Source organism: Apium graveolens, unplaced genomic scaffold (assembly GCF_009905375.1).
Source record: "Apium graveolens cultivar Ventura unplaced genomic scaffold, ASM990537v1 ctg164, whole genome shotgun sequence".
Classification (NCBI taxonomy): Eukaryota; Viridiplantae; Streptophyta; class Magnoliopsida; order Apiales; family Apiaceae; genus Apium; species Apium graveolens.
Genome location: NW_027417340.1, coordinates 47,095 through 61,400, shown reverse-complemented (window position 1 = coordinate 61,400; position 14,306 = coordinate 47,095). Strand labels below are relative to the sequence as shown.

The following is a 14,306-nucleotide window of genomic DNA, read 5'->3' as shown; positions in this document are numbered from 1 at the left end:
ATGCATGGAATTTTTATAATTTGATGTAGCAGGGCGCGCCCTGTACTATAAAGTATAAGTCAGCCCCGGAATCACCCAAAGCATCTTGTAGTTGATGACTGAGACCAAGAAGAGGTGCAACCCTGGAAATAATGTTAAGAGCCCCCCTAATTGACAAAAGGGTATGAGGCTCCATGTTTCTGCGAGAGCTACACTTTATGGGGACGATTAAGTGTCTAATTTCCTGAAAATTGTGTGGGTGACACGTGAATGTTTAGGGATGTTGCGTGAAGTCTATTAATGTTCAGCGAAGGATATATTTTGTACTATACTAATTGATAGGCTTGTTGATGAGTATAGTCAAGCGCAAAAAAAGTGTGGTATTTGCATATCTTTAATTTGCTAATGGCAATATTGATGGGCTTGCATGAAAGTGAAGTTGATGACAAGAAATAACATTCAAAACCATGGTTGTTAAATATATATGATCAAGCACTGAAAAGTAGAAAAAGTTTGTTCGAGGATTTATGTTGTATCATGAGTCTCGCTTGCTTGAAAAAAAAAAGCCATGTGTGGTATTGCTTGAACATGAGGTGAAGATGTGAATGGAAGAAATTGCAAGTAAAATAAATTTCAAAGCAAGATTTATAAAGAAGGAGATGTGAATGGAAGAAATTGCAAGTAAAACAAATTTCAAAGCAAGATTTATAAAGAAGGAAAAGTCAAGGTGATGGGTATATTTGTGAGCATGTGAGTTGTGATACCAAAACTGGTAGCTAGAATTGGTGAAAGAAATATATAGGTGCGTCATTTATGAATAATAAAAAAAAGATAAGGACACACCGAGTGAAGTAGCGTACACGTAATTGGATGGCCATACAAGCGATGAAATAACGAAACCAAACCATGACGTGATAAAAATTAGATCAATCTTGCTTTCAAGAAAATATAAAAGGCGCGCCTTAAAAGTATATGTTTGATTCACAGAGCCTGTAAATATTAAATTTGGGAGAAGTAATGGTAGCAGAGTAATTTTAAAGAATTAAGCAGCAACTAGCGCAAGTAGTATCAGCTTGCCTGTTAATGTATAGCAAAGAAGTTTAGAAAGAATTGGAGCATCGACTTGAGAATTACCTATAGCTGGTTGAATATTTTCAAAGGGAAAGCCAAGAGAAAACTGAAAAAGTGATTTAGCATGTAATGAGTGGTTTATATGTGTAGAGGTATGGGCGCGCCTTCATCTAGAACATAGGTGAATATAGAGAACTTGGTTCTGAAAATAATAGTATACTTGCTTGTTCTCAAACAGAAAACAGTTTGGTGTGTTGTTTGGGTCCCACAGAAGTAGCATAACATGATCAAAATTAATAGATACAAAAACAAGAGGTATCTGTGGCCTCGAATAAATAGATCGGTGATATCTGCGAGGATCGTACATAAGATTATAATTTGAGTAATGCATGCAAAGGGCATGGTTGATGAATGTTTATTGTAACCCAACAAGTTAATAAACATAATGACAAGCCTTTGAATGAGTTTAGTATATGAGATACTAGGAAATGTAGGTAGCCTTGCAGGAGTAGGTTACAATCAGTGTATTGGGGGAAAGAAGGGTGCACCTTGAAACTAAATAATAAAACTAAGAAGAGAGGCTCGACTCCGGGAACAATGGTGAGAGCCGCCGTTTAATATATGTGCGGCCCTATGTTCTCTTTATGAGCCCTTCTATGATACGCATGTGCAGAATACCAAATAAGCAACTGTGGTGGTTTAAGAAAATATCAAGGCGCGTCCTCGCTAAAAGATTTATGTGAAAGGTGGGTTTATAAAGGTTTGGTCATTATGGAAGGAAGGTGATAAGTGATTGGGTTTGGTTAAAATTAAATGTTGATGAATTTATCCTACATGGGTGAATAAAATATAGGTTGATGCACTGACAATTACCGCATAAAAGAAGGAACAATTGTTTGTAGAGGTGAAGGAGGTGTTCTGATTCTGGGACCCACAAAAAATAGCTGATGAACTTGTACATATGGTACGTCGGGTGCATGTATAGTTAGTTGATTGGGTGTGGTTGAAGTAGAAAGCCCAAGCAACACGTGGGTACAAATTAGAATGATCATGCTAACACTGAAGTATACGGAGGACGCGCCTTCAAGTTTATATACCACTTGCAGATTGTACAACAAAAAATGGGGGAGTAGCTGACTTGTATGTTAAAAGTAAGGAAGAAAATTTTATTAGAATAGGGATAGTCAAATAAATGGAATAGAGTTTGTTAGAAAAACATGAAAAGATGTACCACAAGCAAGGATTGGACTAGTAGTATATATAGACATGCAAGGAAAAATTGATTACTGAGACATGTGATGAAGCTTGGTGTGAGATTAAAGAAATGACAAGACTATCACCTCTGATTGCTTTGTAAGTCGTGTGAATACAAAAATATATAAAAGTGAGTGGTAAGAGGAGTAAGAGTTCTCACATGAAAAATAAAATGAAGCATATCAACTGGAAAAGGGAGGAGATCGATTTAAAACATGGTGGTTGGTCTACATGCATTAGTGCGTGCATGCTATATTTATTTACAAGCTTCAATTGTATTGCCTGACACGAGTGAAATAATGCACGAGACGGTACGAATAATATAATGAAAAGTCATGAAAACATCTAGTACATTGACTTGGGTGCACAATTTAGGTGGCGGTACATGTGCATGTACGTCTATATTTACATGTTAGCCGGAATTTCCATGGCCGCTGAGATGGGAAGAAATTATAAAAACTACTCATAATTCAAGATATTTATAGGCTGAGGATGCGTCTTAAAAGAAAAGACAGTTCCAGAAAAGTGATTGCATCCCGGATGTGTGCATTCCAAGTACAATGCTATAGCAGAAGGCGCACCTTCTTTGGGATACATGAGTAGAAGAGGGCGGTGGTAGACATTGCTGTGAGGTACAAAAGATTGATACTTTCAAGGGAAGTTTTACTAAGTACAGTTGAATAAATAAGATGTAAAAAGGCATGACTCATAAGAAAAACCAAAATCTATTAACAAAGTCAATTATGATGGGCATGTGCATTTGCATAACTGCAAACGAGCAGTGAAACTGAACAAATACAAAGAGTAGGATGCGTACTCGGGTAAGATATTAGAAAAGCAAAGTTAAGAAAACCATGAATTGATATCATATATTGTTGGCTGCATATGTTTGAAAGCTAAAGACTACAGTCTGCAAGGAAAAAGAAAAAAAACGATCTTGATTTTTGTGTAAATTATAAATTAGTTAGGATTCTTGTGGTGTGAGGGCGCACCATTAATGATATAGAGAATGGTAGTGAGATCATCAATGAAAGGAAGGAAAAGCTGTGCTACTTGCATTATAGTGGGTTCACCATCAGAAAATATGGAGCAAAGTTGTTATTTTTCTGTGGCGTCGCATAGTCTCACGAGTAAAAAATAGATGGATTTTTCACAAGTTCAGAGAAACATCCGAATTGAGTGCAACGCCAAAGCTCAGGAAGATATTCAGCTTCAAGGGAAGACCTTCAACTTCATGTGAATTCCTCTGAGATAAATTCCTCGTTGAGAGGAGCTTCTTCATAAGATAATTTCTGCATCCTTTAAGCTTCGTTGAAGATAGAAGCCTTCTAAAAATATTGATCTTTGATTTAGTTTTGTTATATGAATATTCTGTAGAAGACCCTTGTCGAGGTAGATGCTCCTCTTGCAGAGGACGCGCCCTCCAAGGATGATTCCCCTTATGGAGGTAGATGCTCCTCTTGCAGAGGATGCGCCATCCAAGGATGATTTCCCTTGTGGAGGTAGATGCTCCTCTTATAGAGGACGCGCCCTCCAAGGATGATTTCCCTTGTGGAGGTAGATGCTCCTCTTATAGAGGACGCGCACTCTAAGGATGATTCCCCTTGTGGAGGTAGATGCTCCTCTTGCAGAGGACGCGCCCTCCAAGGATGATTTCCCTTGTGGAGGTAGATGCTCCTCTTATAGAGGACGCGCCCTCGAAGGATGATTCCCCTTGTCGAGATAGAGGCTCCTCTTGTAGAGGGCGCGCCCTCCAAGGATGATTCCTCTTGTCGAGGTAGAGGCTCCTCTTGTAGAGGGCGCGCCCTCCAAGTATAAATACCTCATCGAAGTAGATGATATTCTGATAGAGGACGTGCGCCCGGGGGGTAGGACGCATGTGATTGGTTACGTTGCATCGCATGGTGCCACGAGTATAAGATAAACGGATTTTCCTCAAAATCAGGGAAATGACCAAATTCGAGGAAACTCTCAAAAATCCCTCCGAGAAGATGTCTCATTTGGAGATGACTCTACTTGATATGCCTCTTCGTGATATGCTTATGCTTGAGATGCCTCATTGTGAGATTCCTATGTTTGAGATGCTTCTACGTGAAATACCTCTTTGTTAAATGAATACAGATGGTCTAGGAGGTAGTGCATGTCTACTCCCCCTTAGCTCATACTTACTTGTTTTATCAAAAAAATTATGATTTTCAGAAAAGACCCTTGCCAGGGTAAATGCTCCTCTTACAGAGGACGCACCCTTCAAGGATGAACAATTTGTTGAGATAGATGCTTCTCTTGCAGAGGAATCCCCCTCCAAAGGTGAAGAACTTGTCGAGGTAGATGCTCATTTTGCATCGGACGCGCCCTCCAAGGATGAACAATTTGTCGAGGTAGATATTCCTCTTCCAAAGAACGCACCCTCATGATTAAGGATAACATAAATTTTTTCTTGGGTTTAGAGATAATGGAGACGAATATCTTCCATGGTTGACTTATTAATCGGTTAAAATTCTTTGGATGCGCCCTGAAAGCTAAACAATATAGGTGCGCCTTATTAAGAGAACGATGCGTACAAATTTTTTGCCAAGAAAGTTAAAAATTCCAATCCCATTTCCAATGGCATAAGAAATTTGGGGGTAGTTGTTATAGCCAAAATTTGGTACAAAAGATATCCGGGTCAAATCCGGGTCAACATAATTCAATTTGGGCGAACGCCAAGAAAATGAGTTTTCACGAAAAGCCAAGGATGGACGGCCAAGGAAGGACGACCAAGAAAATGAGTTTTCGTGGCCAGGTTGGCACAAGCCTAAACCCTTGGACGGGTTGGCACGATCCTAAACCCTTGGACGGATTGGCACGCACCAAAACCCTTGGACAGGTCAGGGAAAGCCCTTACCTTTGGAAAAGTTAGGGCAAGCCCTAAATGTGTGATTGACAGATTCCTCGGACGAATTCCTCGGACGGATTCCTCGGACATGATTACTTTGACAAATTCATACCCTGGATTTCCATGAACGGGGTTAAGGCGAGCCCTAAATAGTTGAATAAGTTAGGGTGCGCCCTATAATGAAGAATGATAAAAGAAGAGATCAAAGGCTGATGACATAGGGCGGCGCCAACATACAGAAATGTTTGGGCGCGCCCTTAGCTTCTACTTGGCGCAAAATGCAACTCAAACATGACTGCTTGGTTGGGTTCTTTGGAAGATTCAAGAAAGATGGAGATTATTATTGCTAACCTATTTGATGCAGGTACTCTATTGAAGAACTCCTTCCTATAGCATATCTACAGGAAAGGCGATGTCTATGGTCAGAGACCTCCAGGGGTATGCCTGGACTGAAGACCTCCTCCTGTAGTCAATGGGTGTCCTCATTGGGGATGTGGGGTGAAATCTGGTGTGTGCTTTGGGAGTTCTGTCTCTGTAGTCAACGGATGTCCTCGTTGGGAGACTTCGGAGTATCCTGCACTTTGCACCCAAAAGCTTGGGATCACTTGTCCTGCAATCTGGTAGGGACTCCTTATTGGGGGACAAGGATGCGTCCAACATTTGGGGTGAACCACGGCTATACCTGCGTCCGCGGACTAGAGAAGCAGCTGGTACCGGAGGGTTATCATTGGCCAGGGAGATGCCTCATCCGTGAAGTCTCGAAGCTGCGGACAAGCCTTGGGCCTTTGTGGTTGGGCCTCATCGGCGGACATTCCTAAAGCTAGTAGAAGACGGTTTCCAGTAGGCTTCCTACTGGGCCTCGGGATAAGAAATCTAAGCCTATTAAGTTTCTTGTTCCCCAAGAACTACGTGTGCTTGATTCCCTATAAATAGGGATACGTAGGCAAATTGCAAGGGGTCAGAAGCGAAAGCGCAAAGGAGCCACCACTAACCCTAAGCAATCTCAGCCCCCAATAATCACCACCACCAAACATTGTTCATCTTTTCCGACGAATACTGTTTATCGGATCAACCGATTACTATTAACGTTTCCGACGACGAACCGCCATCACAGATCTTGTTTTCGGCTCCGAACCTCAGACTTTATTGCTCCCAAATTCCTCCGTCAACAACTTTTAATATCAATTTCATCCAAAAAAAAATATTGTGGACTCACCTGCGCTCCCCCGGCTCAGGCTCAGAACCAAAAAAGAAGTCAACATATATGCATGAATGAGTCAAGTTCCCGCTATTGTAGAATCATTTTCAATCGTGGCTTGTAAAATCACGAAAGAAATGTGACTAAATACATTAACAAATAATAACTGATTTCTTATTGCAAATGCCAAAAACAATTGGATATCATACAAATGACAATTCTTGCCAGAAGCCTATCAAGCAATTTTCAGGTCTTTAATTACAAGAGAAAAATTTTTGATTGAGAAAAAAAAAGGTCAGGTGAACTGTACGCAAAAAAAAAACAGCGGGCATATTCTCATATATTACAGAGGTTGGCTGGTGTGCAGGACCATCAATTATATGTTTTCTTCTTGGAATCGCCTCAATATTCTCCGTGGAATCGCCTCAATATTCTCCGGTGAGCAATTCAGTACTGTTTGCTTGACAAATGACAACATCACTGTGCAAAACTGTTATAGGAGTAGTTGATCACTTGAAGTTTCTGTCAGTTGGGATGATCGATGATGGCTTGCAAAAATGCAGTAAAAAGGAGTTAGGGTTAACTGAAAAAAATAGCTTCTAGATTAACTGCTGAAGGGTAATTGTTTGACTCCTCGGTCCACAGCATCTCTCCATAATCTGTATCTCACTCCTAGCTTATCGTAGGATACTGGCATATTCCATATATTTTCCCCTTTGATCATTCTGTCCTGTTGCCCAAGAACAAGCCGTAAATCCTCATTCAAAACCTGTAGTAAATTAAACGTTAGCCTTTGGTAGTAGGTTTAGTGAATCTGGCTCTTTGCTTTAACGGCAAACAGATATTTAATCCTGTTGGACTCAACAGAACAATTTTTAAACCAAGTCTGTCAAGCTCAAATTACAACACTCATCTCTAGCATTGTAACCTAGTAGATACCCATCTTCTCTTGGCAACATGAAAATCAAGTGTTATAGTCGTTATAGAGACATGTGTGTGAGCATTTAGATTTCTGTTAGACCTTAATCAGAATATAAATAAATTTGCACCTCTCACAAGCATTGCACTCTTCTCTATACATGTCTGTAAAATATTTAAAAAAATCTTTATGCTTGTTTATTGTTAAGTAATCATACTACGTAAAACCAGGGTCATAAACTTATTCCAAATGCTCCTACATTCAAGATAACAAGATAGGAAGAAGTTTTACCTTCTCTGCAAAATGCCTCCACAAGTGATCGATGAAAGGAACGTACTGGAGTATGGGAGCAAAATCCAAAGACATTCTGTATAATAACCTTGTCTTGTTCTTAGATGATGGCAAACAGACGTGAAGTTGGTGAAGATGTGTAGCGCACTGGCTGGTGCTCTGCCCCTCCAATTTTCCTGGTTTCGAAATTCCAATCGTTGATAAAACAATACAAGGTGGCTTAAATTCCATATCTATCGGATAAGGGTCCCAGTATCCTTGGAGACCAGATGCAGGTGTCAAGAATTTTACCAAACTGAAAACAAGCATACAACATCTGTAAGTACTAAGATTTGAACATTTGGCATCTTTGGAATTCACTCAAATTGATACTTGATAGATCATAATAAATAGATATGGAGACATGAGTTCTTGTTAATTTAGTTTGCAGATTTTAAATAGACAGGGTGAAGGCTAAAGAGAAGGAAAGTAACACTTATTTTAGGAAAACCTTCGGTAATGCTTAAGTTAGTAATTGCTTAGTTATGGTGATTTCTTTCATAGTCATCTCCATGTCAGATGTTCAAAGATACTTCAGATTTTAGAAGCTAAACTAGTAAGAGAAAAGTGAACCGCTTGGCGAGTGTGGCAATTAAAAGTTTCTGCACTGATTGCTTATATTTGTATCAATAATTTGTATGGAAGTAGTACACACCTGGGAACACTCCATCCCTTGGCAAAAGTTGAAGTATGAGTGAACGGTGCATGTGCAAGATCCAGGAGGTTATCTAAGAGGAGCCCATGTTCCACCGGAAGTTCCATGACAATCTGCCGATATTAGGAATATTAATAAGACCATATGTAGTTTTCCTGTAGACTATTTAGGCAGGCACTATGTATACTTCTTTTTGTAAAATATCATGTAACTAACCTCAGCATGTATCTTAAAACCAGCAGGAGGTTGCAATGAGGGAATAGTGGCTGCAGGAGGGTCACTGCCGGGCCAAATCCATATCATTCCTTCTTGCTCAAAGCATGGCAATGCTTTTAACTTGACATTAACAAACTTTGTGGATGGCATTTTCTCACACGTACCATCTGTTGCATATTCCCATCCTGGAACCCAATTGTTCAATGTTTTAAAATTTTAGTATCTCAATATGGATGTTTGCTAAGTTTATTTTAACCAAATTTGTAAAGGCGAAGTTTTCCACTATGTTCACAAATTTCCAAGATTTGTTGCCCGTCTTACCATGATATGGGCATTGGATTCTACCCTCGTTGATTGAACCAAGATCAAGTGGGCATGCTCTGTGTGCACAGGTGTTCTTTATGCATCCCGGTTTTCCATCCTTTCCCCGAAATAAGACCCAAGGTTCTTCAAAACAATCCATTGGGACCTGATAGCAGTAACAAAATTCTTGTCAATGAATGGAGTAATGAGAAAGTTAGAAGGCAATGTCTACCCTCAGTGTACATCAGCTAAATTTTATTAAATTGGGCGAGGCTAGAACATGGTTCTGAGCATATTACCGTTTTTCGGTTAACAGATAATGAAAAGCATTATCTAATCTTAATGTTTTTATTCTTTTTCAATATGGGTGAACAGTGAACTTCTTCTTGGCAAGTGGCAATGAAAAATTTTGTGGCTCCACAATCAGATTTAGACGCTCTGGTTAAAGCAAAGTTGACTCACCATAGTGTCATCTTTCAGGTCCGAAGTGAAAGCAACTGGATACCAAAAGTTCTTCAGACCGGGATGGTAAGGTTGGACTGGACCAGACACATTTAGACTTTTCCTGGGCACCTTTTTCTTAACAGTCTCCAGACTTTCTGCAGAAGTACTGGGGGCAGGGGATAGTCCGTCGGTTTCTGTTACACTTCTATCTTGTAACAGCCTATCATTCACCAATTCTTCCATGTAAGCTAGCTTATCTACTGCAGCACCAACCCGAGCTTCAGATATATGGACCTGCCATTATTAATGAAAAGAGATGATAAATTCCCTACATAATTAAGGAATTATTTAACAGTAGTTTATATAAGAGTCAACTGAAACTTTTCCTCGCTGCTCAGTGCTCAATGTGCTTGTCCCTTAACAATATCAGAATAAAAAGAAGGTACTGAAAAGCCAGAAGTTTACAGACCTGTCTGTGTGCTTGTGCAAGCTCTTGTTGAAGCTCTGCAAGTTCCTTTTTAACAGTGCCAATGGATTTGTATTCTCGGGCCAGAGGGTTCAATACATCAACAACCTACACGCAACTCTCGGTGAGAAAGACCTTAACTAACATCCATAAATATGAAAAGATAAAATTTTATAAACTGGAGTTTCATGTATAAAACTCTAATACAGATACAAAATGTAGTACGCAGCTAGTTGCAAAAACAACATAATTATTTTTTTGCCAACTATGTTTGAAGTACATATTATACTACCAAATTAATTCTAAAACATGGTGCCCCAGTGTTTACTTGAAACAGCACAATAATATATATATTGTCACAAATGAATATAATTGTATATACCTTTTCATGAAGAAGCATGATTGTAAGCAGATCCTGCCGAGCTCGCCAATCACAATATTGTATGTCGAATCTAGCCACTTCTAGAGCTTCATTTACATCCACGAACTTCCCTTGAACATGAGTGACTTTAAACCGGGGCTGTTCCACTTCAAAAATAGCAGCCCAAGGGTTTTTCTTGTCCACCAGACCGTTTTCATCCCCTAATATAGCAAACACCCTGAATCCAGCTTTGAAACCCTGAATCACTCACCCAATCAGTCAGCAAAAATTAAATTAAGATTCAAATATAAATTAAAAGGCTTCTTATGAATATTAGTGAGCAGTGTGCATAATCACTCATCCAGTAACAAGAACATAAAATCAAACAATTCCCAACATTTTTTTAAAGTTGATTATGCAATCACTAATTCAGCAATATCCTTACAAAATGTTACTTCATATGGATTACGCTTAGATTATTTATGTGCTTCTATAATGTGGGGGTGCTCATGAGATTATTACAGGCATAAGGAGATTCAAGTACCCATGGTTTAAAATGTATGTATTACTTTCACAGTCATATTATTGTTCATTCTTGTTCTCTTCATATACAACTAAAAAAGTTTAACATCTTCTCCATTGGTCCACTTACAAGAGCAAGTTCATTTGGTTCAAACCATCTAAGGCCTATTGATAATAATTTTCTTCAATCGTTCCCTACCCCCGCCTTCGTACAGATGTATTTATTATCATATTCTATCATTTCTTCTGCGATTGCACAAATTAGCATTTACAGTACATCATCCTAAGGGCATGTGCTAAAGGTCTACCAGTAGTCTTCATCAGAATACAAGTAAAAACTTAGTCTTGGTTCTACAGTTGTTTTAAGTTTGAAACATAAAGATATCTCACTACCACGATCCTGGCATATAGCATATAATTAGATAGTAGCTTCCAAGTCAAAAATGTTGTATCTAGTACAATGTTATCCTATTTATATAACAAACTATAGGGTATCTTACAAAATCAACTGTCTTTTTACAGGTGTAGAATGTTATCCAGGGTACTGGTATGTATTTGTTGAGTACTTATCTACTTATCATTAGTAAATCAACTTCATAGCCAATTCTAATCAAACAGTGAACTCAAAAAATTTCAGAAAAAATTTAACATGAGACCATATCAATATAGCAAAAATTACACAGGACATGCATCCAAAAATGACTAAAAGGAAAGAAGGAGAGTTAAGAACATACCCTTTTGGAAATAGACTTGGAATATGGAGAGAAAGATATAGGTAGAGATAGAGCAGCAGCTGTAGCAATGGAGCACATGGCGTTTCAAACTTAATCCAGAGTGAGAGAGGGAGAGAGATGGGGGGATATTAATTTTAGTGGGAGAGAAATAAATGGAAGTAAAATAATAGTTGCAGTTGTATTTGTTTGTATAGGACATTTGATAAGGGGCTGCTATTCCCCGCAATCTAGGTACACCTTACATGCATTGCCAACTGGACTTATGTGGGACCCTGCTCTTGTACTCACCACCACATCTTTCTCTTTTATTACAGTGTCTCCCGGGTCCCATTATCTTTCCATCTCGGATTTTTCAGATTTCTTTCTCTAATCTCAACCTGTCTCACTCTATCTTACTTATTCTCCGATTATCTAAAAATCATTTCATCAAAAATTCAATAATAGGTGTAACATTGTTCAAGTTCTGTAATTGGTTGTTTATATTGCTAACATTTCTCCATAATTGTCTTTTTAAGGGAATATCCTTTTTTATTCTATATATGTACTATTTTTACTATTTTATTTTTAACTATCACACAAATCTCTTCTATATATTAAAAGATAATTAGGTGCAAATTGAGTCATTTTAATGACTCCCAAATTGCGATTTTACCCTTTTATATTGGAAAATTAAAAAGATGTCATCTTCATATAATTTTTGTAAAAATTAGTCATAATAGTATATCCATGAGAATCAAACCCAAGACCCCGTGCTCAAACATTTCATATCATTATCATTATACTACATCACTACTTATTGAGTTAATTTTAAAATTGTGTTAAATAAGTCACATCCTCTCCTTTTTATCAAATTCGTTTTTATTACTTTAATTTTTGAGTAAATAAAATGTTGGTTTATATTATCTACGTGCCTCCTTTTTACTTTTGTTGTTTTATTATAAAAATTCACTCTCCTCGTATTCATTTTCTATTTATTTCGCTCACTTTACATTTATAAATTCTCTTAATCAACGCCGATTTGTTATATATATATATATATATATATATCAGGATGAAGTATATATTTTTTATATATTTTATTAAATAAAGTTTTATAAAAAATAGTAATTAAAAAATTATAATAATTTTAAAATAATCTATAATTTTATTGATCTATTTTTTTACATTATAATATGATAGGGATAAATAAATTATGATTGTATAATTAAATACTGCATTAATTGTACAAACTGTGGGCTGCTAGGCCCAATAAAAAGATATATGATACTCAGACCAGAAAGGTTAAGCCTGATGGACCAGATCCGGCCTGATGGAATAAAAAAGGCCCAAAAGCCCTGATTATTAATTAAATTCGTAATTAATTAATAAGGGACAAATCAGATGTTGAAAAGAGTCCCGATAAGGATATAAATCCTTGGAGATTAGCCTCAAGGGGACCTAAAAGGATAAGGAATCAGTTTCCTACTACCTAGGACTCCAAAGTCCATTCTAATTATGAGACTTGCCCACCAAGTCTCCTATACCAAGTCCAATTCAAGGACTCCCAACACCTATATAAGGGGTCTCACCCCCACCAATCAGAACGACGTTTTTTGGCTTGATTCTCTAATTCACAGAGATACGTAGGCATCTCGTAAAGGCAGATTGAGTCACGAAACACGAGAGCAGCCATTAAAGGCCTTGAGCTCCCGAATCTTAGTATTAAATACAGCAAGTAATAACCTTAGTCACGAAACACGAGAGCAGCCATTAAAGGCCTTGAGCTCCCGAATCTTAGTATTAAATACAGCAAGTAATAACCTTAGTTTTTTATCCATAACATTTGGCGCCGACTGTGGGGATAAGCAACAACAACCATGGCAAGAACACGGAGAACAATTGGAGCTCTAGAGGAAGGAACACCATCAGAGACAACCCAGGTGATTTCATCAACCGTGGAGGTTCCTCCCCATTCAACTTATGCATTTACTCAGGGGGAAGCCCAGACAGGGGCAACTCAACCTCAGCCACAAGGGACAACTCCCCCGACTATTCAAGGTACGAATCCTCAAGTTCAACAAGTACATATACATGTGAATTCTCGACCCGTCGGGTATGAATATTCAACTGTTGTTACTACTAACCCCCTTATGGGATGCCCCTTCACCCTGAGGTTGGAGGAAGCGGATATGCTAGGCGAGGCGAAGCACGAGGGCAGTCACCCCCCTATATACGAGGTTTGGGTCCTATTCCTGAGGATCGGGAATTTTCTGTTCCTTATACTGAGAGAGACTCCGAATCTTCGGATGATGAAGTGGCCCCGAGAAGGAGGCGTCCTGGAAAAGAGCCAATGGCCGATGGAAGGCAACGCCCCCAAAGCACCCCAGGGGCGAATCCCCAAGAAGTGCAGGAAAGGATCAGGGCTCATGAGGCTGAAATCCAAAGGCTGAGGCGTGATTTGGAGGCTCACCAGGCCACCAGACCCCAGATATCTCCTAGGGGGAGAAATCCTCCTCCTGTCATAGACCTGGATGGTCCGGTAAGAAGAAGGGTTGTTGTCCCAAGAACTGATCCAAGCAATCTCCTTCCCCTTGGAGATCCTGATGATCCAACTCCACCCTTCACAGAAGAGATAATGAATGCCCATATCTCAAGGAAATTCAAGATGCCCACTATCAAAGCCTATGATGGCACGGGAGACCCCGCTAATCATGTTAGGACATTCTCTAATGCACTGCTGCTGCAACCCGTGAATGATGCTATAAAGTGTCGGGCCTTCCCTCAAACCCTGTCGGGTATGGCTCAAAGATGGTACAGTCGCTTGCCCCCAAACTCTATTGGATCGTTCAGAGAGTTAAGTCAGGCTTTTATTAAGCAGTTCATCAGTGGAAAAGTCCATGAGAAAAGTTCAGCATCTCTTATGAGTATTGTGCAGGAAGCTAAGAAATCCTTGAGAGATTACCTGAATCGTTTTACAAAGGAGGCTTTAAAAGTCCCAGA

General features: G+C 38.9%; 1 protein-coding gene across 1 annotated transcript; it reads right to left on the bottom strand.

Annotated features, from left to right (window-relative positions):
• Nucleotides 1-6,712: 6,712 nt before the first annotated feature.
• Nucleotides 6,713-11,488, bottom strand: LOC141700029 (chlorophyllide a oxygenase, chloroplastic). The gene is made up of 9 exons (XM_074503805.1): nucleotides 11,328-11,488; nucleotides 10,093-10,329; nucleotides 9,714-9,818; nucleotides 9,263-9,538; nucleotides 8,819-8,966; nucleotides 8,498-8,682; nucleotides 8,282-8,394; nucleotides 7,588-7,882; nucleotides 6,713-7,146 (listed from the first exon to the last, which is right to left on the bottom strand). The coding sequence occupies exons 1-9, from the start codon at nucleotides 11,403-11,405 to the stop codon at nucleotides 6,982-6,984; spliced, it is 1,602 nt and encodes a 533-aa protein (XP_074359906.1). The 5' UTR covers nucleotides 11,406-11,488; the 3' UTR covers nucleotides 6,713-6,981.
• Nucleotides 11,489-14,306: the final 2,818 nt, after the last annotated feature.